This window comes from Temnothorax curvispinosus, unplaced genomic scaffold (genome assembly GCF_003070985.1).
Source record: "Temnothorax curvispinosus isolate PA1 unplaced genomic scaffold, ASM307098v1 QBEX01014607.1, whole genome shotgun sequence".
In the NCBI taxonomy this organism is placed as follows: Eukaryota; Metazoa; Arthropoda; class Insecta; order Hymenoptera; family Formicidae; genus Temnothorax; species Temnothorax curvispinosus.
The window spans coordinates 45,864-71,585 of NW_020224387.1; the positions used below are offsets into that span (position 1 = coordinate 45,864).

The 25,722-nt window shown below is 40.1% G+C and overlaps 7 protein-coding genes across 10 annotated transcripts; 1 reads left to right on the forward strand and 6 right to left on the reverse strand.

Moving 5' to 3' along the window:
• Nucleotides 1-1,231: 1,231 nt before the first annotated feature.
• On the reverse strand, nucleotides 1,232-2,710 carry LOC112464845 (N-alpha-acetyltransferase 10-like). Its single transcript, XM_025032090.1, has one exon. It carries the CDS (start codon nucleotides 2,606-2,608, stop codon nucleotides 2,054-2,056), a length of 555 nt encoding a protein of 184 aa, XP_024887858.1. The 5' UTR covers nucleotides 2,609-2,710; the 3' UTR covers nucleotides 1,232-2,053.
• Nucleotides 2,620-3,912, reverse strand: LOC112464846 (small integral membrane protein 13). Its single transcript, XM_025032091.1, has 2 exons — nucleotides 3,505-3,912; nucleotides 2,620-2,853 (listed from the first exon to the last, which is right to left on the reverse strand). The coding sequence occupies exons 1-2, from the start codon at nucleotides 3,596-3,598 to the stop codon at nucleotides 2,714-2,716; spliced, it is 234 nt and encodes a 77-aa protein (XP_024887859.1). The 5' UTR covers nucleotides 3,599-3,912; the 3' UTR covers nucleotides 2,620-2,713.
• Nucleotides 3,913-4,358: 446 nt separating this feature from the next.
• Nucleotides 4,359-5,757, reverse strand: LOC112464842. Its single transcript, XM_025032088.1, has 2 exons — nucleotides 5,586-5,757; nucleotides 4,359-5,506 (listed from the first exon to the last, which is right to left on the reverse strand). Exon 2 carries the CDS (start codon nucleotides 5,480-5,482, stop codon nucleotides 4,718-4,720), a length of 765 nt encoding a protein of 254 aa, XP_024887856.1. The 5' UTR covers nucleotides 5,483-5,506; nucleotides 5,586-5,757; the 3' UTR covers nucleotides 4,359-4,717.
• Nucleotides 5,758-5,906: 149 nt separating this feature from the next.
• Nucleotides 5,907-7,726, forward strand: LOC112464841 (endonuclease III-like protein 1). Of its 3 annotated transcripts, none has more exons than XM_025032085.1 (3): nucleotides 5,907-5,930; nucleotides 6,013-6,797; nucleotides 7,256-7,726. In XM_025032085.1, exons 2-3 carry the CDS (start codon nucleotides 6,192-6,194, stop codon nucleotides 7,661-7,663), a joined length of 1,014 nt encoding a protein of 337 aa, XP_024887853.1. In that variant the 5' UTR covers nucleotides 5,907-5,930; nucleotides 6,013-6,191; the 3' UTR covers nucleotides 7,664-7,726. The 3 variants fall into 3 exon arrangements, with proteins under 3 accessions (XP_024887853.1, XP_024887854.1, XP_024887855.1); XM_025032086.1 differs by lacking the exon at nucleotides 5,907-5,930 and having other exon boundaries at nucleotides 5,946-6,115; nucleotides 6,191-6,797; XM_025032087.1 differs by lacking the exon at nucleotides 5,907-5,930 and having other exon boundaries at nucleotides 5,946-6,090; nucleotides 6,166-6,797.
• Nucleotides 7,658-8,832, reverse strand: LOC112464844 (nucleolar protein 12-like). Its single transcript, XM_025032089.1, has 3 exons — nucleotides 8,586-8,832; nucleotides 8,344-8,449; nucleotides 7,658-8,260 (listed from the first exon to the last, which is right to left on the reverse strand). The coding sequence occupies exons 1-3, from the start codon at nucleotides 8,687-8,689 to the stop codon at nucleotides 7,751-7,753; spliced, it is 720 nt and encodes a 239-aa protein (XP_024887857.1). The 5' UTR covers nucleotides 8,690-8,832; the 3' UTR covers nucleotides 7,658-7,750.
• Nucleotides 8,833-9,541: 709 nt separating this feature from the next.
• Nucleotides 9,542-10,870, reverse strand: LOC112464847 (small nuclear ribonucleoprotein Sm D3-like). The gene is made up of 2 exons (XM_025032093.1): nucleotides 10,314-10,870; nucleotides 9,542-9,766 (listed from the first exon to the last, which is right to left on the reverse strand). The coding sequence occupies exons 1-2, from the start codon at nucleotides 10,627-10,629 to the stop codon at nucleotides 9,654-9,656; spliced, it is 429 nt and encodes a 142-aa protein (XP_024887861.1). The 5' UTR covers nucleotides 10,630-10,870; the 3' UTR covers nucleotides 9,542-9,653.
• A 946-nt stretch (nucleotides 10,871-11,816) lies between these two features.
• On the reverse strand, nucleotides 11,817-18,252 carry LOC112464840 (AN1-type zinc finger protein 5-like). 2 transcript variants are annotated; one of them, XM_025032083.1, is made up of 4 exons: nucleotides 17,682-18,252; nucleotides 16,168-16,647; nucleotides 15,242-15,413; nucleotides 11,817-15,163 (listed from the first exon to the last, which is right to left on the reverse strand). In XM_025032083.1, exons 2-4 carry the CDS (start codon nucleotides 16,450-16,452, stop codon nucleotides 15,015-15,017), a joined length of 606 nt encoding a protein of 201 aa, XP_024887851.1. In that variant the 5' UTR covers nucleotides 16,453-16,647; nucleotides 17,682-18,252; the 3' UTR covers nucleotides 11,817-15,014. The 2 variants fall into 2 exon arrangements, with proteins under 2 accessions (XP_024887851.1, XP_024887852.1); XM_025032084.1 differs by lacking the exon at nucleotides 17,682-18,252 and adding an exon at nucleotides 17,083-17,179.
• Between the last annotated feature and the right edge of the window lie 7,470 nt (nucleotides 18,253-25,722).

Here is a 25,722-nt window from a genome sequence, read left to right on the forward strand (position 1 = left end):
ATCGAAACTTTTTTTTTTACATCAAAATGAATCTTAAGGACTGAGGCAAAGAACTTCACGTTAAGATCCGAGATTACAACTATCTTCAAACTCACGCCTGTCGAGGCCAAAAGTATATGTATACGATCCTTCCGCTAATTTGCGGCGCACTTGTTCTAACGGCATTCTCCACGTGCGAAAGTGTACTTAAAAATAGCTCGCTGACTGCAGCACTCGCTCAACACGCGGAACCACCCAACTTTGTATCTATTAGAGTTTTACCGCGCCTCGTTGAAACAACGGAGATATAATTGTAAGTGTGAATTACGCACGTTATTAAGAAGCCGCGTATTAAGATGTGACCGGCTGTTTTTGTTGCAGCTTTAACGAGCATCTAGAATTTCCCTTGTTTCATGGGAGTATCTCTCTTTCGATTCTTTTATTTTATTTAGATTAACTAATGTGATTTACTGTGTGTAACGGAGACGAAGCGACTTTGAAGGCGACTTACATTTATCTTACATTTATTATTATTATTATTATTATTTTTAGAGACTATATACCCAAGCATATCGCGCATGGAGAAGCGTTTATACACGAACCTCGTTTACGAGACTTGTATTATAATTTATTGACGAAGCGTTTTTGTAATTATAATGCATATGGCAGGCAGTTATACATATATAGATAGATAGAATTGTATATTTAGAAATTTATATGATAGTCGAATCGATAGGTGCTTATCATCCGCGTTGAATCATCGTATTCAAATATGTGTTGTAGCATTAAGTGGAATGGTTTCTCCTTTTTGTAAAACGCCGGTTGATGAACGTCGCTAACCACGCGAGCATCAGCTCATCATTACCCTGATTTCCCCTTTTATACATTGTACCTGGATGATCTTTTCGCGATAGTTGTGAATCATCCTCGCGGTCACTCGTAAATGTATACGTAACGGTATTACTATAAACTTACGAGAGCATACGATAGCTACATATCCGAGAGCAGCTATTACAAGATTAGATAAAGAGAAATTAGAAACGAAAACTCTCGATGTAGCGCGCGCGATGATTCCTTAAAGGAACGTTGATCACACATCGAAAATTGGTTTATCACAATGACGCTTTAAATCATTTTTTCGGTATAATCGCGCAAGGACAATTCCTGCGTTTTATCATTGAAGACTCCTTTGTGCTGTTTGCAAAGTCGAGATGCGTTATAAACTAAATAATTATGTTACCTTAAGAAGACCTTATTTGTACATAGATATATTTATACATATTATATATATATACATAATATAATTATTCCTATTACAGAAATGGAGTATGTATACACAAACATAATAGAGTACATCCGAGATGCATTAGTGGAGTAAACTTATTTGAATATCGTGCAATGTCAAAAATAATTTTTAAGCCAAAATACATTGAAAAAGACAAAGAAAATATCTATCGAGACAAATATTCGTAGATCCGACTTTAAAGTGTAAGTATGAACTGTATAAATTGAGCCCATTTCAGTGCTGTAAAATATTATTTTTTTCTACCATACTTTTTAACAACACGCTTGACAACGCCCTGAACAATTTAATATTGCATACTGGCGCGTTACACATGAATTACAGTTGCAGTCATTCAATAAAGTTATGATGAAAAAAAAGTCAAGATCGAATAGATTGCCCTTTTCAAGAATCCTTTATTTCTTACATATTTATAAGTCAATTTATAAGTTTTAATTACGTTGCGCATTGTGTGAACTGAAAAATACAACAGTCCCAAAGTTCAATCTTACTCCGTATCGTGCAAACTTTAACAAGTATCCTCCAGTCACATATAAAATATTTTTACTAGTGTACCAGGTCAAACTTTGATAAGTAGAAGCTCTTGCCCCATGCAAGAAATAACAAAGTATTCATAATCAGTTTTAATTAATCCCCCAGACACGTAGTCTCGGACGTCATCTCGTCATTTCTTGGCAAAAAGACATGCAGTGGGTTTATTCTCAGATTTGCATCATCGAACGAGTGAATTAAGAATCCAATCCTGTCTCGTCAGCAGCGGTGATGAATGGACTAAGAGTGATCGCCGCAGCATCTACCTAAATGTGTGTGAACATTGCCCTCCTTGTGCGCTCTGTCTCTAAGAGCCTTCTCGTGATGGAAGCTGGTAAGATCACGCTTCATAGCATAAGCATCTTCGCCATCCGCATAATATTTTGGCTCTACCTCCGACACCTCGAACTGCAAGCTGCTCGTGTACAAATTGAGAGCCGCACGATTACTTCTACGCACATGCAGTGAAACGTATTTCGCTCCGAAGCACTCCACCATCGCCCGAGAGGCCTGATTCATCAACTTTTGCGCGATGCCCAGCCTTCTGTGCGAGCGCTTTACAGCCAGACTGGTAATATGTCCGTGGGGATTGTCCTCGCAGTCCTCCTCCATTTTGGCGAGCACGTATCCCACTATCCTTCCTTTCTCGTCCTCTGCTACGTAACTCAGCTGCGGCCACGAGAGAGCGTGGTACAGATAATATTTCATTTGGTAATTCTCAGGTAAGCACTGCAGATTGCAATGCTGTATATTCAGCAGGTCTTCCGTAGTCGCACAGCGTATGTTTACAGACATTTTGATCGGATATATTCTATCGTGTGATATCCAAGATTCAATTTTGCTTTATACAATTATTGCGTTCGTTATTATGGTTATTAGAGAGTAGCTCCAATATTATATTTAATCACGGCGAAGTTTCTTTATGCGTGCGCGACCGTTCTTCAAATCGTTAACCGACGACGATTCGCTCATTCCATTCCCAGTTAATTCTCTGACGAAGCGGAATCGTGATAGGAAGAACGTCCAGACTAAGTACCAACCTGTTGAAACAAATCATCGTGTGAATATTATGTGTATGGTATGTAATAAGGCAAAAACAAAACAAAATAAAACATGCATGATTTCAATAATTATATATTCAGTAAGTTTTATAATTCAAGCTAAGATCTTGAAATATATTTACATAATTGAAACGCTTATCTCTTGCCCGCTCTATCTTATTGTCACTAAAGTAAGCAATTTAAACATTTTAATGATATAAATGTACTTCAAACTTTCAGCTTGAATTATAAATTTCATATATATGTATCAAATTCTATAATTTAGTGCTTGAATATACTATAGCAAGCTCTTTATCGCCACTCAAGGAAACAAATTTAAATGACATAATGCAAAAAAAATATGCTTATCACTGTGCGATAACGATATACTGCATGATGACATACAAAAACAATGTGAGCACTATGAGTGTCGCAGCACTAAATTTAGAAACCACTAGAACGCAGTTAGGTGTCTAAAGATCACGATTCGCATTTTACAGTTACCAGGCACGCAATCTGCGCTTAGCGCACAAAACAAGAAACTCGTGTGTGTGTCTGCCGAATCCGCGTGTTTTTACTTTTCCCCCTGATGACGTAATTACGTCGGGACGTCGTGACTAGGGGCACCAGCGCCCTGATACGTGTGCTTACCTATCACAACAAGGAGGAACACTATTAATAGACTGAATATCACGGAGAACGCCGTCAGGAAGATTTCCATCGAGATCTCCATCGGGATCTCCATCAAGGAACGAAAAGTAACAGAAGGGTAGAGGAAAAAAAATAAGAAGAAAAGGAAAAGAAACGTGGAAGAAAAGACTTTCCCTACGTCCTGCGCGCGTGCGATGGCATAACGTCTCTCTCACGAGGGGGGCAACTTCGCGCACGAGGCGGCACCGTATGTACGCACGTGCTCTCGCGACCCGACGACAGGGTAACACCGGATGTCGCGACGGCGACGACGACGACGAGGCGCGGCGAGTCCTCGCCCTGCCTCTCACACTCGGCACGCCATTTTGAAAATCGAAACGACACAGGTGCACGCGTACAGGTTATGGCTCTCGCCTCTCCCCCCTTTCCCCGCCAGCAAAAGCGCGCTACGCCGCCCGGGTGCCGGTTACGTCGGCGTTCGCGCGAACGGCACTTACCGAGGTCACGACGCAGCTCAGACGGTCGCCCCAGGTGACATAACCTCCGCGAGTCTCTCGAATTTCTTCCCGCCGGCGAACGGTCCCGCGGAAGCGAGCGAGCGCACCTAACCTAACCTAACGCCACACGACGTGCACTCGGAGTAGCAAATAATGGCCGTTTGTTTGCGACTGCGACTGTTTTCGGTGTCGGAGCAAGTGCACCTGTTGCACTTTCTGCACTTGAAATAAAATACATGTAATGTAATATAGATAGAAGGCATCTCGCTTGTGGAGTAATGTGGAGAGCAGCCATCCGATTTTTAACGTTGCAATGAACGAGGAATGATAAAATAAATATTGTTTAAAGCAATAATATTGATGTGTTAACTAAACATACATCTATTTCCTTTTTTTACATTACACAAAATGTGGATAAAATAATTAGACACGTCGATATCTTCAAATTTAAGATAATTACATGCTTAATTACTATAATTACACAGATCTCACATTATTGAGAGAATTTTGTTCCTTACTTGCAATATATAGTATGTAATCTTATTTGTACTAAATATTGTATAAATACGAGATTAATAAGCGCCTGTCTTCACATATTTATACATGCCTACAAAATTTACGAATGCCTGTGAATTTTCTATCAAGGGAATATCCATGATTATCCATGATCGTTCTCTTATCTGTGTAGAATAATTTTATACACTGTACATTTGGCCTCAGTCGTCTTCCTCCTCATCCGGCTCTTGCAAATGGTCTAATCTAAGTTCCTTCGAGCGGTCGACCTTAACCACTGGCCGATTCTGTTTACGCGTGGTCCTCTTCGGCCTCTCCCCGATCACGTATTCCGGCAGGATAATCTTACTGCTTCTGAATACAGGTCTCTCGTCCGGCTCTGCGATTGTCGCGCCAGTATCGTCCGTCGTCTTCTTCGTCTGCGGCTTTCTGAACGCGATCTGCGACGACGCACGTTTCTTGGACTTGAACCGCGTCTCCGTAGAACCACGCGCGCTTGATTCGCAGGGCTCGACGTCCATCTCCTCGTCGTCCTCGCGTTCGTCGATATCCTCCTTTCTCTTGCGCGCCTTCAATTCCCTCAGGAACGACATCGCGGCCTGCGTGTTGCTGCGCTCCGTCATGTCCTCGCTGGACACGTCGTCCAGGCTGTACCTGACCCACTTGTGCGGGTTTCTGTGATGGTCCGGAATGTTTCTGAAATTGGCGCGCGGCGCCGGACCCTCGGGACGCTTGAAGATACTCTCCCTGCCGCGAAATCTCTTCGTCTCCCTCTTCTGCCTCCGGTCGTCGCTCGGGACTGGCCTCTTCTCGCGTTCGACCACCATCTCCGCCTCCTCGTTCGCCTCGGAGTTGTCATGTTTGTTACATTTGCTTTCCGCGACGGACAGCTGATCGAACAACAATCGCTGCCTGTTGGCAAACGCTGCGTCACCACCGCGTAGGATAAAATTAGCAGACGTATGCATTTTCGTGAGTCGTGACGCTCCTCGCTACAATCATTTATTTGACAAATTTATCGTGTTTCTTCGAAATAATGAAATTAAGCATTAAATATCACGTATTCCAAACCTCGAAGGTCGACGTCAGATCAATTTGGCTTTTTGTTAGGTTATGTTGACGTTTCGTTTGGCGAATGCTGCCAACTTCGGACGAATCCAGTGAAATCCAGTCCCGTACAGCGCAATCCAGATTTCCAGCAATATTGCTGGAATGTTTCACGAATCGTGATAACTGATAGGTCGAGTTGCTTTCGATTTGGTTGCGAATAAACGCAAATGATTTCAATACAGCAATAAACAGAATGTACCTGAATTCAAAAATTAATTCTGTAAGCTTGGAAATTATAATATAAATGGAAATAACTTTTTTGTTGTTTATGGCACTACCTATTGCTTCGTCTAAAATCTGTTCCTTGTAATAGAAGCGCTTTCAATTCTTCTTTCCTTTTCTCTTCAATTTTTCTCTCCATCTAATTTTGTGTCCATCTCGTTTCAAGTGCAAACAGCTGAGCACGGTGCAGCTGCAAGGAACGAACAACTGTCCTAACCTCGACTGGCCAGCGCGAGCGGGAATGGTTATGTCAATTTCGAATGGCGCAGGTAGTACGAAAAAACGTTCTTCTCGTTACTTATAGAAATTAATTCGACAGCTCCGTAACGTGTCTCACGTGATAGGATGAACAAACGGTTGAAGCTGGCCGGTCTCGCGGCGTCGAGAACTTTACGTTCGGGCAAAACGACCCTCGTCGACGCGGACTCCTCGGAGAAAACGTCGCCCTACTTCGCCGGCGAGAAGAGATCGGCGAGGAAGAAACGTACGCCGATCAAGATCGAGCATGAAGCTACGAAGGATGATGAAATGAACGCCAAAGAACGCGAAGATGCGGCGGTGTCGACAGACGTAGCGGACGTTAAAGTTGAAGAACGTGAGGTCGAAAATAAGAATGCAGAGCAATCGACAGACCTAAAGGATATCAAGGACGAAGAGCGATGGATGCCACCGAACTGGGAGACCGTGCTTGAAAACATTAAAGAGATGAGAAAGGATGAGACAGCTCCAGTTGACACGATGGGTTGCCACAAGTGTACGGATCGTAACGCTAGTCCCACGATGTTTAGATATCAATCGTTAGTAGCTCTGATGCTGAGCAGTCAGACCAAGGATCAGGTCACGTTCGCTGCTATGCAGCGTCTGAACACTTACGGTTGTCAGCCGGATATAATTGTAGCTACCCCCGACGATGTTCTAGGCAAACTTATACATCCAGTTGGATTTTGGAAAGTAAGGACCAGTGCTTTATTTATTTACGAAACGTTTTTAGAATTTAACTTTTACTTTAAATTTCTTCATATAAAAATAGAATAATTTTGTAAATAATATGAATCTACGTTTTCCTTTTACTAATTTTTAATTCATTTTTGATTTCTTTGGCATATGAAATAGAATAATTCTGTAAATAATACAAATCCATTTATCAATTATATTATAAGCCTATAACTTTCCTTCTATTAATTTTTAACTCATCTTTAGTTTCTTAACATATGAAAGTGGAATTAATTCTGTAAATAATACAAATCCATTTATCTATTATATTATAAACCTTTGTTTTTCTTTTACTAATTTTTAATTCATAATAATTGAGTCGTTAAGTAATATGTAATTGTGTACATTACAATCTTTTTAGATTTAAAAGTAATTTTTTATATTAAAAAATATGTAATTTCTTTTCTTTTTTGTAGAAAAAGGTACAGTACATAAAAAGGACGTCAACAATCCTTCTAGATAAATACGATGGTGACATACCAAAAACAGTAAAAGAATTGTGCGAGCTGCCAGGGGTAGGCCCTAAAATGGCTCACCTATGCATGCGAGTTGCATGGGGAGAGGTGTCCGGCATCGGCGTGGATACACATGTTCACAGGATTTGCAACAGATTGAAATGGGTGAGGAAGCCAACCAAGACGCCGGAGGAAACGAGGAATGAGTTGGAGGATTGGCTTCCCAAACCTTTGTGGAGCGAAGTGAATCATCTCCTCGTGGGATTTGGTCAAGAAACTTGTCTACCTCGATTTCCCAAGTGTTCAGAATGTCTCAACAAGGATATCTGTCCGTATGCCTCAAAAAGCGGTGAAAAGACGAAGAAGTGATAAACGCATGTTTGTATATGTACACAATATTCGCAAAATTACAAAATATATTTATTTAGAGTTTGTGCAGTAAATTTGTCTAATATCCTAACGTCCGGATTTCTTTTTACTCCTCGTTTTAGTCCCCTTTTTAGTGCCACGTTTTTGCGCTAGCTTCTGGGCTTTTTGCAACTTTTGTCTACTTTGCTTTTTGTTTTTTTGCTGTTCCAGTCTCTGTTTTTGTTGAAACGCTTTACTCTTTTTTATTCGTTTCAGCGCTGCTTTCTTAACTTCTTGTTTCAGTTCTTTCGCAGATTTTATCTCTCGGCTATCGGATTTAGAGTTTTGCTGCGCTTGTTTCTTGGGTTTCTTTTGTAACGACATTCCCACAATCTCATCGTCGTCGTCGACATCGCTGCGCTGGTCGTCATCTTGCTCTTCTGTTTCTTCTGTAATTTTGTTTTCACCTATCCACTTGCTTCCTTCTGCGAGATCCGCAACGTTCAACTCTAAAATACTAACTGTATGACCTTCGAGATCGTATTCTTGTCGAGATAACAATTCTTCCAGCTCTGGGACGACGTGATGCGACAATGATTTCTTGTAACGTTCTCGCGCCTGAAAAAAAGAAATATATCATCGTGCTTTCTCTAATTCTTTGAGAAATGTCTTGATGCTCTCCAAATGAAAGCATGACTCACTTCTTGTTTAATTTTCTTTCGTTCCTCTTTCAGTTGTTGCTGCAATTGCTCCTGAGCCTTCCTTTTTCGCTCTAGCTTCCTCTTACGAAATCCTCCTAAAAATTCTCTGTAAATATAAAAACTCTTATGAATAGAAAATTTAATATAATTGAACGCATGAACACGTGAATATAAATTAGTGTGTTGACTACACGAGGAAGTATCTTCCTAAAGTAGAAGTAGACTTCCTGAGATAATATTACCGTCGCTTTTCCTCGTCGAAGACAAGCGTGATCTTCCTTCGCCTCTTCGGCTGACTAGGTTTTCTATTTACATTAAGTAATTGCGGCTGAGATTGTTTAAACATAATTGCAGCTGCGCGTTCACCAGGATAGGTTATGTCAAACACTGGAACCCTGGAGATTGGTTATGTCAAAAAACACGTGTATACGAAAGGAGTAACTTGGCATGCTGTTAAAAATTAATTGCTCAAGTTGCCGCTAGATGGATACTATGGTGAGAGGAGGGAATCTTGGAGGGAATTTTTAGATTTTATTTCAATATTCAATCGGTATATTTGGCACCATTAAAAAAAACTAAAACTATTTTAATCTCTATTTCGCCTATAAAGGCTGGATTCGGGGAGCGCGCTATTAGCGCTAATTGCTTATTCTATCCTTGTTTTACACCTGATGAGCGATGAAGACAGAATGATTCAATTAATAGCTCGCTCCCCAAACGCAGCCATATAGAAACAAAGCCTACGAATAAAATAGACAAAGAATTTAAAATAATCTTTCAAAACAGAAGTTAAATGTGGGGTAATACATGGCTCTGTATAAAAATGATCAATTCAGAGTCGATGGGAGTTACATTCGATCTTGATTCTCTCACCTCAATTTTATAAAACTTTGACTGAAAAGTTGGAAGTGCAAATAAAAAAGATGGAAATTCGTTTTAGAAACCCATATTTCAATACAAGTTAGATTTTTATATTTAAGTTAGATTTAGTATTTCATACAAGTCAAATTTTTACATGCATTATAAAATCGGTGAACTGATCTCTACTTTATCAGTCATGTTGAGACAGATAGTAAACTAGCATTATTTGATTTTAATTTGGCTTCAAAGAAAGACGTAATTTCTTAATAGTGAAATTATATATGGAATAGTTGATTTATTATCAATCACACACATGTATCAGAAATATAAATCACAATTTTGAGTGTACGCAAAAATATATTGCTTCGAAATGATACAAAAATACGGGAATGAAATTACACCTGTACTTAAATAATCAGAAAATATTGTTTACTATCACATCTTATAATTTATCCCCTGCCTCTTCCAGGTTGAGATCCACCCGGTTGACCCTGTTGATTCAGCCAAGGTGCCGAACCAGTACCCTTGCCTCTTTGATTTTGCCCTCTTCCTCTGCCACGAGCTGAAAGCATTATATTATATTAGAATTAGCAAATAAAAAGGATTAAAAAGGATTTTAAAAGGAAATCGCTAAACTTGCCAAAGATTCGATTCTTTACAATAGAAATTTATAAGTACATTTCAATTCCTACAAGTATTCATTCTAAAATTCGAAACTAACTAGTCAGGATCGATTCAAGTACAATATATGAAATATTATTTCTTTTAAATATTATTCAAATCCTAGAAAATAAAGTTTGATTATTGGATGTGATTCAGATTTTTAAGTACACATTAAACTTGATCCTAGTCCTAATTAATATCATTTCCCAATGAGACAAGTGACATATAATTACTTCCTTTTTAATTATTCTAATGTAATTCGTTTTAAAACAGATATTAACATTATAGTTCTATTCATTCTTTCTGTCCAACTTAAGCTAGTCCAATCTAATATCTTAGTCATTTTTTCGCTTTCTTTTACAAATGTCTCATCTATGTCTTTCCGGATATAACTTCTTCTTTCGAACGACGTTTACAGGAACAACGATCCCGCATTACGGACAAACCTTGGGCTCGCAATATAGCGGATTTTCCTCTGCCGGCTGTGCCCGATCCCTTGCCGCCGGGTCGTTTGAACATGGGTGCATTCTTCAGCATATCTGGTAATATGAGAAACCTGATTTTCGAGCCGCGGATATACACGTTCTCCAGCTGCCCGACCTGGCCGTCCCGGTACGTCACTGTGATACCCTGCATCTGACAATTCATATTATCCTCCGCCTCTATCAGTTTACCGCGATACACCTCGCCGGTGTTCGTTTCGCAGGTTATAATATGGCCCTCGGCTTCGTGAAGCACTTTAATGGGAACTCCGATCGACATTGCGGTTATCGTATTGAAAACCTTTGTCCGTCACGAAAATTCTTCAAGAATGTTCTTCGATAACCGTATTTCTCCACTTTGTTACTTGAAAAACCGTTTTTACAAAACGCAACAACCAACAACCCATGCAACCACAACAGTGTGAAGGACCTCTGTGGAGGATGTGAAGTAATGAACGAGTGCTGATGAATATATCGATCGATATATCGAGAAGAATCGACGTTCAATTCTGCGTTTCGAATTCTTTTGGATTCTTCAAATAGATTATTAGCCGACTTTATCTGGATCAAACTACGCTGTCATTATTTTTTATTTCTTAATTTTTTTCTACCACACGTGCGTTTTAGCACGTGATTGGACGTTTCTTCTGGATACAGCTTTAAGGTCATGAAATACAAATTCGCATGATAGAGACACGATGTTCCGATCAATCGTGACGCCAAACCTTACGAAATAAAATGGCGTTGGATGTCTATAAATGTTATTTCAATGTAAATTCGCTGAAGCACTTCGGTTTCCGACGAAGATGAGAATGCTTCGATCATGCAATGAATTTCTAGTAAAAAAAAGAAAACATATCTGCGTATATCTTTATCAGAGTCAATTTATTACCCGCTGCTCTCCCATAGATTACTATATATAATAAATCATTACCATATAATGCCTATTATCCTTTGCTTTAAATTTTTTTGTTCACCGCGGGTGTTGATTTTCACGTAATACAAGTACGATAAAAGAGGCATTTATGAGAGTCTCGGTTTTACGTGATTTCGCACGTAGAGCGAGTTCTAATAAAAAAGAGATAATAATTTTCTTGTTTCCTTCAAATATCCAATATCCTCTTACCCCCCAGAATTTTTATCGATGTAGAAAATTCTTTTCTTCCGCTTTCTTCTTTTTCCGATAATCCATCGCCGTTTTCTTTTTCCGATTGTTTGCAAAATTGTTTATTTCAGAAATATTTCTATTCCCTGTATTATCTTAATCGCGTTATATTTTTCGATGGATATACAATATATATATATATATTTTTACAACGGCAATTTTTTAATTGTGAGTGAATATATTATTTAAAAATGCGTTCGATGCGGCTTATGTTTGCTGTTAATTTTTAAAAAGCACTGTCGTACGTGTAAAAGCACGAATTTCGATCGAGATATATATGTCATCGGGTATATCCAGCGTGGTAAAAGATAAACCGTTTATTGCAGCAAAAATTTTCATTACAGAGAAAATAAGGTCGCACCTCGTTCAAACTTCGGGAGATGTTTCCTCATATCTCTCTCTCTCTCTCTCTCTTTTTTTCTTTGTACAGCGTACAGCTACAATATAATTCGATGAGGTGCTAAGTTGAAGAGCTCTATATAAAGTAGTCGAGAACACACAAAAAACGATTTCCGGCTTTCGTTAGGGGCGATGCATTTATATATATTTTGTTTTTAAATATACATAAATATAGTCCGCTATAATTATAAACATTTCGAGAACTGTCAAAAGGGTCCCGTGTAGGGCCAGGAGGAAAGAGAGGACGAAAGGGACGAGGGGGAGAAGGAGGAGGGATAAAAAGGGGAAAGAGAGGAAAGAGCGTAGGTAGGGAGCACACTAACTTTCTTTACGTACGTGAAACCTAAATGTCTAAAGCATTTTCAAAGGATGGTAATTGTAATCATATAATATATTAAAGTTGATGTTACTTTTTTAATAGCTTAAACGTACTAATATCAATCGTAATAATTACAAGCATCGTGTTACGTCCTTATATAGTCAGCCGAGTACGATCGTCGCTGATAAATCTTTTTTGTTTATCTCTCTCTCTCTCTCTTTCTCTCGCTCTCTCAATCTCTCGTCTTCTATAAATCATTTATGTTCCTGCACGCATTCCTCTGCCTCACTCTCCCCAGGCATCACTTAGTCTCTCCACATACGCATTCCTTCAATCACTCTCTCCCTCTTTTTCCTCCTATCATTCGATCGCTCTCGCTAGGCAAGATTATTCCGATATTGCGATACACGTTAGAAAAATATGCTATGCCTAAAATAGGATGAAGGCCTGAAGGCAACCATTCCGTCGATATTACTGATAATCGGTGTCTGTGTATGTGTAACGTGTATATGTGTGAATGTAATTGTGTGTCTACGTGTGTGGTGTGCGTTTTTTTTCTTCTATACACGATTCTGATTTCTCTCGTCAGCGTTCTTAAAAAGGTGCGCCAAAAAGGAAAAAAGAACATATTCATCGACAACAATATCTTGATACAAGATAAAAGTATATATATATAGATATATATATGTATATATATGTATATATTGTCTATGTGAAGTCGGCGCATATATATAAGTCGTCCCGTAAAGATCGCGAAGAATCGTGCCCGATGCGAATTATCGATGACCATCAACGAAAGATCCGTTTTCGATTGCCTTAATTTCTAGGTAATGTTTTGGAAATTCAGCTGCGATTCGCTGCGCGTGTGTTCGAAGAGAAAACTCGTTCGCGGCTGGAGTACTTTCGGCGACGACGGCGTGAAGTATATTTGGTAACTAATACGGGATAACTAATGCGGCGTATTTGCTTAAGCCTGAAGAAAGAAAAGACACATAAAAAGTCTGACAGACCCTTACGATTACACATTTAACAGAACGCTTTATATATTTATCGAAAATAATAAGATATTTGATGTACATGTTTTTTTTTTCGAGGCGACGCAAAAATAAATTTTTAGGCGAATAATATTCACTTTTATACAAGTCCACTAATTACAAAACGAGAAGTAAAAGCACGGCAGCACAATTTAGATTAAGCGCTTTGTCTCGGGATAACATAAAGAAAAAGAAAGATAGGAGACATTGTTACTTTGTTTCACGCGAAATTGGGAAGTCGCAGTGTGTATTTCTTTTTAATATATTCTTTTCTTGAAAAATTCAAACCCACTCCATGAAGCTCTTAAGGAATTGACCTATACGTGAGGTGTGATTTGCGCAGTTTTATCGTTTTCACTCATCTTGTTTTACAGGAGTAGAAGAAAGTTGAACAGCTATAGCACCCTTTCGCGTATGCTATAACTTTACAAACATGTATAAGGTGTTTACGGGCGAGAAAGGAAAAAATGAAAAGTTCGGCACGAGTTTTGAGCGCGGAGAAGAAAAATAGAAGTATGTACGTGGATTATAAAATTTATCAGTGTAATATCCTTCGCGCACGGTTTTTAGTATACGTTCACACTTTACAAACTTTAATAGTTCTCTTATCTTTCGTCGTTCATATAATGCCCGGCCTCTCTAGACATTTTATTAATCATTTACTCTTACATTATGCGCTGCTGTGCAGCACCGGAATACCTCGCGCAGCTACCCTACAAAACTCGCAAAACAAGCAAAAATAAAGGAAACGAGTAAACTAATCGACTTCAACCGTTAACAATTCATTTATATTGTTCTAAGAGAAATCGAAGAAATACGTTAAAGAGGGGTTTAATTTACAAATCCCAGATTGGCGGCCGTAGTGTAAATAATTATTTGCAATATAGGTTGAAACATATTTAATGAGTAATAATTGCTGGTTATATTCACGTGAAATTGGACATAAACACACAGTACTACTTATACTTCATTGCATTATTTATGAATCAATAGACTAATATACTTAATAATTATAGACTAATTATTAACCTAAGATTGTGATCACCCATCAACGTCAGCCATTACCTAAGCAACATTCCCTATTTTTTACTTTTTGATATATAAACGAAACAGTAATGTATAAAATTTCTCGAACAAACCAAAACTCTTAAGACGTCCTGGACCGACTGACCGCACCAAGAGTTCTGCCTTTACGTAAAACGAGCTTCATATTCGCAAAAAATTTTCTATTTAAGTAAATTAATAAACATAATATAGAATAATCATAATCCGTAATAATCATGAAGATAATAATAGGTAATAATAGTAGTAAGCTGGCAGCAGTTAGTAACCAGATATATTCTCAATTAAAATTCTCTCACTAGATGACAATCTGAAACTTACATGGCACTGGCATCCAATTACGAATTTCATTCACTCACGCGCACACATTCTAATTTGCAATCTTTCGTTTATTTGTTCTGTCTGATATTCGTTTCTTTTCTTCTTCATTTTTTCTCTTTCTATACCCTTCCTCGGCATTCAGCTACAAAACAATTTTACTGTCGTTCTTGCGCGCGCGCGCGCGCACACACACACATTCATTCTCTCGCTCTCGCACACGATCTTACACGCTCGCTCGTTTCACCCCTCGACGTGCAAATCAGCTGCCAGATAATTTATCTCGTTTTCTGCGTGTTTTTCTTTTATATTCTGTTTGTTTATATAGTTATAATAACCATTTTCCCAACGACTACACACTAAATAGTTCAAATTTTTTGCACTTTTTCACCAACAACAACTGGATTGTTGCGCCGAATTTCTTGAGCGCCCATTTCTTTGTAATCGAATTTGCAATCGTGCTTGTCACTGTATCGATGCACGGCGCAAAATAGTCCTCCACAACGACACTCAAATCCTGAAAGTTCATCATCATGAAAACAACTCTAATTCGTTGCATTACTAATTAATTACATTACATTACATGGACACTTACCGGTCAAACCAACTTTTTTGCGACATACAGCACAACGATTTTTCTTCTTCTTAGATTCTTTATCAGTCTCTTTGCCATCAAAGGAGTCGTCTACATCGCCACTACTCGCCGATGAACCTTCAGCTACCGCACTGCTTACACCTACTTCACTTTCCTGATCTTCTCTGTTTACCTGATTGACAAAAGTATAAGACATACTGTAAGAACGATGAAAATAATTATTTATTATTATAATTATCTCTTAAAATTTCCTTTATATCTTTTATATTTCTCAAATTTCCGTTATATCTATTTCAAATTTAATTGAAAAATGTTTATTATTATATTATATTATATTTTATATATATAGAGATTATTATCAAAAACACATAAATCCTTATACTAATTGATCGTTAATTAGATATAAAAATTCATCTATATCATTTATAAAAGTTATAAATAACAAATAAGACATGTGCAGATGTTCAATGAGATTTTTATCATAATATCATAAATATCATAATCAATATCAGAAACAACTGTTTCAATATAAATTAGATGTGTTGCATCATTTTCTTCTCGCAGACAGATAATCTGTGAAAGACAGATAATCTACTTTTGTAGAGTATAGGTAATCATATAATTTCTTGTCTACAGTCCGCGTATTTCTACAAGAAATTTTTATTAAAACAATGCAAAAGAAGCAATAAATACATATATGCAATGTTGCATTTTAATGTCTCTGTAAAGTTCAGTCTAGCAATATTCTAATATTCTTTCCTCTTGCCGTTTTCAAAGTATATGTTTTACAGACTAAAAACAATTTGATGTATACGACCTTGCGGGTTCAGGACTGCTTATAAGCGCTATTTTCTGCAAATTAATTGAAAGAACAAAGGCGTTACGTTTGTGCAGAATAGCTATGAAGAAATCATGGTAATACTCACTTCTTTGGGACTGGGCAGATCCGACGTTGACTGAGGTATAGTAGGAATGGTAGGTTGGGCCGTCGTTCCTGTTGCTGCTGGGCTACCGAAACTGCCTTGCAACGTGCCAGCGTTGCTGGAGACAGTCTGTGAGGTTGGTACGGTGGCAGCTGACACTGGTGGTTGTTGCTTCTTTTTTAGATTTTCCTTATAGCATAGGGAACAAAGGCCATCAGTAGCTGGCGAGCCATAAAATCCACAGCCACTGCGACACAGAGCTTGCATAGGATTTGACTCTCGTTCCATAACTGTCGTCTTTGTGTGTCAGTGTCTCTTCGTTAAATCAAGGAAATTCCCGTTTAATAAATCCTAGTTGCGATCACTGCCTTGAGAAACAGTGGAAAGTTGCAGTCAGCTTGGTGTAAGATAACTAGGTGTAGTCCTTTGCTGCGGCTCTCTTCCCAATTGCTCCTCTGCAACCGTGTGTCACCATGTACTCACCTGTCACAAATAAATCGTGCGATTAATAGCGGAGGATATAAAAAATAAAATATCAATTAACATCTCGTATTTAAATATGTCAAACAATTATCTCGCACATGAGTATATAAACAGCGTATATAAAAATGAGTATATAAACATTGTATATTACTTTGAGAGAATATTAAGTGCGTTACAAGTTAAAATACATCATAAACGAGAATGACGAAGCCAAATCACAATCGAAACAAGATAACAAAGACTGTTGCAGTTTACAAAATACGAAGCTTGTGGTATTACATCAATTAATTCACGAGGTATATTATCTTGACACATCTCTTTTTCGTGACAAAGAGATAAATGTGAACAATAAAATTGTCCCACCAACAGGAACCGCACTAGGGCCGCGTGTAAAGATCACACTCAACGCGAGAAAATCCAAAATAGCCGCGTTACCTCTCGGCGATCGTGACAAGCGTGTTCAGGGAAGAAAAGCAGGTGAGTTTTCGAAAATGTCAGAACACGATGCGAACTGGCGAGAAAAGAAAATGGGACCTATCGGCGACTTAGCCTACTTCCTGCGTCGTGCAAGGTCAGAACATAAATATCTTCTCAACGAGGCATGCCCTTGGGATCTGCAATCTGCGGACACGCCGAGGCACTCGATAATAACCGAAATTTCAACAAAAGGACACAACAATGGGAGAGAGAAGGAGAAAGAGAGAAAAAGAGAGAGAGGGAGAGAGACAGAGAGGAGACTCGGATGGCCCCAACTGCGAGCCCAAACGCGAGGCGACCGAGAGAGCGAGGAGGTGAGAACCCCGGGTGGGAGCGAGGGAGAGAAGGCGAGAAACCCCACGGTGGGAGCGAGCGAGAGGGCGAGAGGAAGAAGGGAAACGATTCCTAGGAATTTTTACTACGTCATCTTGGCGATGACATTTTTTTTCCCTTTCTTTTCGCTCTCCGCGACAAAACCAGAGGGGCCAGGGGCCAGGGGGCCCCCCCGAGGAAAGGCGTGTGATCGCGCAGAGCGCAATACTCGGGATATTACTCACTTTCCAACACGCAGCCGTGTCGCAACCGATGCACAACATGGAGTAGAAATTTGTGCGAGGCATTTAAGTGGCGGCGGCCGTATCCTTATCGCGATCCGCGGACACCCCCCGCACAATAGAACTGTCGACAGAGGATCGCCCGTCTCTTTCTTCCGTCGCGCTGGCTCACACACACACACACACACACACACACACTCTCTCTCCCTCTCTCTCACTCTCGTTTTACAATCCTCTCGCGGCGCACTTCGCACGGCACGCGAAATCACGACGAAACGGAGCTGCCTTCAGGGCCTCGCGTTTCCGTGCGCGGCGACGACGGTGGAGTGGACGGGCGGACGGAGCCGTGGTGCGTGTCGTTGGGCGCTACAACGTGTCCGTGGGTCTCTCGCGCGCGCGGATCGTGCGGACGATCCCGGCACCCGACGCCCGACGCGCTCGATATTACCCTCCGATCCGCGCTCTGCAGCCCGCAAGGACGGAGGAGAAACAACGATAACGACGGGCGAATGTTTTCATGATGGCGATCGCGCGGAGCGGCCAGGCGCGCGCTGGGGCTTTTGGGCGGACGCGTAAGCGACGGCACGGCGGGCACGGCACACCGCCAGGCGCGCGCGAGGCGACGCGATACGGCACAGCGCGGCGGACGCGCGTTCAACGACGGCTGACGGCGGCAGAGGCAGTGGTGGTTGCTGCCGCAGCGGCGGCGGCGACGGCGACGGCGCATTCAGCGCCGATCGTGGACGGGGAACCGCAACCGCTCGCCATCGCCGCCGCTCAGCATGCGCTCGGCTGGTACTACCACCAAATACCCCCCCCCCTCCGGGGGAGGCACTTTCCGCGCTTTCTCCCCGCGAGCGCAAACTCCTTTCGGCGAGAGAATTTCTTCGGCTGAAAATTTGATCCGGGCCCGCTTCTCACGATTTCGTATGCGGCGCGCTCTCGCGCGCACGCGGCGGCGGCGGCGGTTTCGGAACGCGCCCCGGCGAGCGATTGGCTCCTCAATTGAATCCAATTGATGCCGCGAACCGCGAAGCGGGACAAGTCCACTTTTTCGATACTCCGAACTCCGACCGCGCGTTGTCGGCCGCGCGCGAGCTATTTAGGAGATTCTATGCAAGGATGAATTTTTTACGCAGCGAAAAGATATTTTACGGCACGGAGGATTTGTGCCACAGACGTAATATTATTAATATGTGGCCTAAAAATGGATCTGGGTCGCTTGATCTAATGTCAATGAGATGCGATTAAAAAACATTTTCGAAAATCAATCTAGCTTACTCACGTATGGATAAACACAGCTTTGGAAATCTTGATCGGGTTGTCTTGAAACGAGATTAAGCGAGACATTTGAATCGCTAGTTGGGTCATCGATCTGTTTTATTATTAGCTTTATTCTCTAATTGAGAAGGAAACAGGAGTATATTTGAATGTGACACAAATTACCTTATTATAATCAGATTTTAATTAGGTGCGCAGAATGGGGGCGATATATTTAAGTTTCAACATTTATATCTTTTGAGCACAGTTAATGAAAAGCTAGCGAGTTTATAGATCAATCAGCGCGAGCGGAAGCATAACACTTTTTCTACAAATTAGTCTTGCAAGATTCAAGCGTGTACAATATAGCGCTACAATCCTACGTATCTATATATAAGTGTTTTCATGTATTATTTATAGTATTTATACGCTCCAGGGGTTCCGCCTTATAAAATTTATGATTAATTGATGACCAATTTGAAATCGATCTTTTTTTTTTTTTATAATTCATACTTACGTCGATATGCTCTCACAATTTTTAACTCACGAAATATTATACCTGTATTGTAGGTCAAGATTTTAAGATATTAAAGACTCGGCTATATTTTCTCATAATGAATGCGATGGGTAAATAAAATTATTAATCGAAAATGGAGCGAGAGAGAGAGAGAGATATCTGCCAAACGAGCAATCGGCCCACTTTCCAGGATTTGGGTATTATTAAAACCCGACTGCTTAAAGAGTATCTTTATTCTGAATCAAATGGTACCTCTTCCCTATCGGTTATAAGGGGTCGCAGGAGGTTAGGAATTGGGTCAGCCGTCTCGATCGGGAAAAAATTATTAGAACGCGCATATAGAACCGTACCGAAATAGTAGTTGAAAGTGTACGTTCGATCGAACGTCTGACGGAGTTTCTATCGATATCGGGTAACTGGGCGAATTATAAGTACGCCGAATTGAAATGCGTAATTCACGCCTATAGTATCTTTAAAAAGTAAAATAAATAAGGGTAATTAATCCGAAAGGAAAGGGAGAACTTTGAGTCAATTTCCGTCATTCGAACATTCAAATTCTTGATATCTGCACACCTCGCAAATAGTTTTTATGCAATAATAAATATATACTCTTTATATACACATATAACATAAATATATAATCTTCACAAATAAATAAGAAAATTTTGCGTTTTATTAATCGTTCAAAAATTATTGCATAAGTTTAAGATGTAAAAGCTTCATCTAAGGATGAAGATTGTATCTCGAGATGAATGTACGCGGATATATGTTGAAAAATTTAATTCATCTCGGGACGGTAATCTTTTGAATCGTACGCAAAATTTTCACGATCTAAAAAAATGCCAAAGACTTAAAGACTTGGCCACGAGTCCAAGTAACATTGGCATTAATTGCATCAGATATATATAATCAAACAGAAAATTTTTTTTATTTTGTTCTGATAAGAGTGGCATTTGCATAAAATTTAGCCGTCGTGATCATGCGTAATCGGCGTAATCGCGTGTTCGCTTAATCGGGATATTCAAAGACTTGACTTATGACCGTACACTTTCTCATAAATAAAATGCTTCAACTAAGAATTGTCAAAGTTCACTATTCCTTAATAGATGACTGCAAAGTGCAATATAAAGTACGCATGTGTGTGTGTGTGTGTGTGTGTGTGTGTGTGTGTGTGTGTGTGTAGCAAGATATCATTTCTTAAACTTTCCATTGTGCCCAAAAAGTCCAGCTTTAACAAATATCAAACTTAAGAAACACATTGTAACACTACGTGTGTCCGGCCTTTAATCGCGCAAGATTAAAGAAATTCTTTATCTCCCGGGCGATTCTCTTTGTGTCGGTCTCACGATAAAAAATCGCCATACAAAATGCGTTGCGAGGACAGAGAGCTGGAAAGGGAGGGACCGGAGCAGCTGCGTTCAGAAAACGCCACGGTATAGTCCAGTGGACGGCACCGAAGTGAAGTGAGGCGATAATGCGAGGAAAACGAGTGGATAAGAAAGGGGTGGTAGAGAGGGGGGAGAGGAAGAGAGAGAGGAGAGGAAGAAGGGAAGGTGGGGAGTAGGGGGCACCCGCGCGCTCGCTACGCCCCCGCGCGAGGCTTTCTAGTACTACAAGACCCGCCGAGCAAAACCTTCCCCGTAAGGTGTTTCCAATGCAACACTCCTACGCGCTGCGCTGCGACCGGGGGACGCCGGGACAGGTGGCACGGCGACGGGTTTTAACGCGGCGATTACTCGACGTTTAATTCCAGTTTCGCCCGTCGTGCCTCTCGCGCGCGCGCGCGCGCGCGTTCGCGTAATTCGTGGCGCCGCCACGATATCTCCTGTACCAAACACACATCGCGGAGTAAACTGGATATCGCCGGAACACGCGATCATCGAATGACTTGCTCGCCTCCTCGCGACGACGAGGCGAGCGAAGCTTGTAGAGATATAGAGAGCTAGCTTCGCTCTCTTCCCTCTATTTCTCTTTCGCTTTTTCTCGGATGGAAACGATATCTCGAACGATATCTCGAAAGATAGATCATTAACAAAAGAGAATCGACAGGCGAATCGTTTACGCGAAAGATTGTAAATATTGTACAGATATGTTTGCTCCGAAATTATCGCGCGGCACTCGACGTTCGCGGATAGATGCGAGTAAACAACCGTGCTGTTTTGCACAATCCGTCGAAAAGCAATTTCTCCCTCCACTCTCTCTCTCTCTCTCGACCCGCAAGCCCCAACTTAATCGGGCTTTAACCCCACTTTTGCGCTCTCTTCGCCGAACTCGACCGACAACGCGGGGACGGACGCGACACGTGAAATTTTGACAGCTGCGATACCACGTCGATGAGACGTCAAAAACGGACGTTTTTCCGCGCGAATGGAATATTAAACGACATTTAATTAATAATTCGCACAGCATTCTCCGCGATGTTTCCTTCACTTTTCTCCTTTATTCTTGTTTATCCTAATTGTTTGTTTCCTTTGTGTTTCTTGGCAATCGAGAGTTATTTTAGACGTCCCTAAGTTACTTTTCCTCGACAAAGAGCTTTATAGTTATTCTCGCCACGCAAATAATTCTAGAGATGTACGTGACAATAACATGAACATTATTCTCTGCCATGTCGCCTCCTTTATTCTTCTTGTTTATCCTAAGTTTTTATCTTTGTATTCTTCACAATCGAGTTGTTTTAGAAATGTCCCGCTAGATTAATTTTTCTCGACAAAGCTTTGTATAGTCGTTCTCTCCAAATAATCCTTTCTAGAATTTATGAAAATTTATGAAATGGCTTTAACATGCTTCTCTACGATATCTCCTCCTTTATCTTTGTTTATCCCAATTTGTTATTTTCTTTGTGTCTCTCGCAATCGACAATTTTTTTAGGAGAATGTCCCTAGATTAGTTTTTTTTTTCGATAAAGCTTCGCAGACATCCTCACCGCGCAAATAATTCTTAAGATTTAGCGAGACAATGGCTTTAACATTATTCTTAGCCACGTCACAGCTACATCGTCATCGGTTATAAGTACCGAGCTGGCAAACCCCTCCGTCACAATGAGGAAAGAGGCAATGCCACTGAGCGCAAGGCCGAAGGCGAACAAAAGCGCGCGCGGCGCGAGAAAGACAAATTAAATCTTTTCCTTTTCTTTCTTCCCGCTTCCTGAAACTTGTAGAGCGCACGGGGGATCGTAAGTGCCTCGGCACATAAATTTGCACGCGTATTCGGGCCGCGTGCTTTGCCACCAAATATCCGCGGTGCATCGTGATGGTATTCGAGAAACGGCGATGACCGTCTCAAAAGTAACTGGAAGCGACATTTCGCAGTTTGATAGATCAATTTTTTTTGCTAATAACAGTACTGTATAACATATAATAATTAATAATGCAACAATAATGTTTTTCAAACCAACAGTCATGATGCACGAAAATTTAGACGGGAAGCACCGAATATGCCCTAATATACGTGCAACTTCACACATATTAGGGCATATAAGGCAGAAAAAAAAGAAGTATCAAATAAAGACTTATATATGCTCCTATATACGTAACAATCTATAATCTTGAAATAAGATATATGCGTCAAACAAAGAAAACTTGCTTGAATGAAGTCATTTATGCAATAGTTTAACCAAAAAAAAAGTTGAAATAAAAAGTTGAAATTCTTATAAGAAAATTATATAGATTGTTGCGTATATAGAAGTACATAATACATTAATTTTTTATTTGACACTATGTTCTTTTCTGTTTATTTCTTAAGCATTTATATAACTTTGCTTGCATTTCTTAATGTTTGGTTTATCGATAAAGTATAAAATATAACGATAATATACTATAAACCTTGAAGTAATTATCAGCAAATTTATATCGCGACACCCGATATCTCTCATTGAAAACAAATTAGGTCATGACGTCAAAAGAACAAAATCAAAATGTGGTTTATTCTTATATCGGTTGAACTTATACGCATATAACTTCATAGATTCAGAACAAACTCGCTCGTACATCATTATTATTATCTTTGTTATTCGTATATTTCTTTCTTTGCATAACAATGAATAAAGAATAGTATAAAATTCTCTGAAGGCAAAGCACGCAACTTTCTTCGCTTTTGTCGCGAAACTAGCTAGTCACTAATCTCGAAGGAAGATACAATGTATGCATGTAGTTATCCATATTCGGCTGACTTCATTGTGAAACGGATCGCTAATCTCACAAACGTCTTTCACCATGCCCGCGCATTTGACTCACGCGACGTAGATAAGAATGACGCACTCGCGATTTCCCGATTAATTATCGATACTAACGGTTCTTTTTCTCGCGAATTGACCCGCGAAATCCTCAAATACAAGTAGATTTTGCTTCGCGTAGCGTAAAAATATTGTCCAAAATTTATCAAGAGAGCGAAGGGTCTAAATTCTCATCTGAATAACAAAACAGATTTCTTATTGTCATGCTACGTTATTGTCGTGTCTTTGTCATAAATTGTAAACAGCATGCGTTAGTTTAAAAAAATATTTACTCTAGGAAAAAGTTAAATACAGAGAGAGAGAGAGAGAGAGAGAGAGAGAGAAAGGAGGGGGAGACATATGTATGAAGTGAGAGTCATGGTAAAGTTCACGTGACGCGATGACTCGATCGCCACGCTTCTTCATTCATGCTAGAATATCTTACTTTTTCTCCTCGGATGTGTAGCTTCTTATCTTTCGAAATTCGATCGCGTTATTTTTTTTTCCAAGCCTCCACCCTACCAATATGTTTATCAAAGGTGCAACGCGTGCGCGACCTTAGCGACGATTTTAATAAATGGAAATAAAAAGAGGATGACGTCAAGCAGCGGAGGACGGGAGGAGTTCGTATCGATCGAATCCACGTATAACGAAGTGAGATCCTTCGCGCGGATGTGAGGGCGAAGTGGGCGACAATGATGAGGGAAATTAGGACGACACGACGAGAAGGATAACGCTTAATTTAAATTTCTGCCAAGAGAGAAGGCGAGCGACTTCGAACTTGCGTCGAAAAGCGCAGTTTCCTCAAGCTCGACGATTTTCGATTTAAAATCGCGCCGCGCATTTGGCGATATATGCGTATATAGGCCTGTTCTTTTCGGCTGAACTTCTTGCATGGTTGTTCATCTTTTCTCTCTTTCTTTTCACGTTGGAGAGAAAAAGAGAAAATATGAACCTTACAAGAAGTTTAGCTAAAAAAGAACAGGCCTTATGAATCGCTCGCATACACTATATCAGATTGGGAGCAGATTGAGAACAAAGAATATGCCCCTTTCATGTCAATTAACAACTGTATACCCGCGTGTACACACCGAAAAAGAAAGCGCAGCTGCGCCAGCCGAGCGGAAGTTCTCGAGAGCTATGTCCGATTCGAGAGCTTTATTTACTCGAAGGAGTAAATGACCTTTCCCACAACGGCCGTTGCACGATTGTCCGACCTTCGCAAAGTCGTTTAGTCGGGCTCGCGCGCCGGCTCGGGCGCCACCGCCTTTATCATACAGGAATATCTCGGATTTCGGAAGAGAGCTCGGCCGCGAGTCCACAACCTTGGAGATGGCCCTGCCTTCCTTTTCGGCGAACCACACACGGTGGACAATGAACACAAACGGAATTTAGCAAAACCTAACCCACTTTTGGCGGTACGATTTTAACGTAACACGAATTCTAAAATGACTGACGAGAATAATTTTATTTTCGGCGCAACGAGATATAGATATCATTTTTGTGCATCTGCAACAATGAAATGTATTTTTAATTGAATTTATATAAGTCAATATCAATACAATTGTTGTTAATGAATTTTACATTCCTTTTAAAGAAGAAAAGAATATCCAGCCGATATTCGTAAAGAATGTCAGAAATGTCTCTCATCAAAAAAGATAAAATTAGCGCGCGACAAAAAGCGGTCTGGAAATAGGAGGAAAACAGGATTAATTATATTATTGGACAAATTTAACTCTCTCTTTCTCTCTTGATGTTTTTAAGTGTAAACTTTATAATTATTTACTATCGTTTCATTGTAAATCCACAGTTGATTGTGTTGGTACAATTTAATCTTTCTGTATCATCTACATGCGCGCACAGATTTTATTCTACTTTGTATTTCATTTATTTTCTTTTTTATATGATTTTACTTCTATTCTTATTATTTTATGTGCATTATTACAGTTTATGTACTGTCCATTTTCCTTTTTGTAATGTCTTTACGCTTAGGAGACGTAGTCCCAGAGTCTAATAAATGACGATTCTCTCTCTCTCTCTCTCTCTCTCTCTCT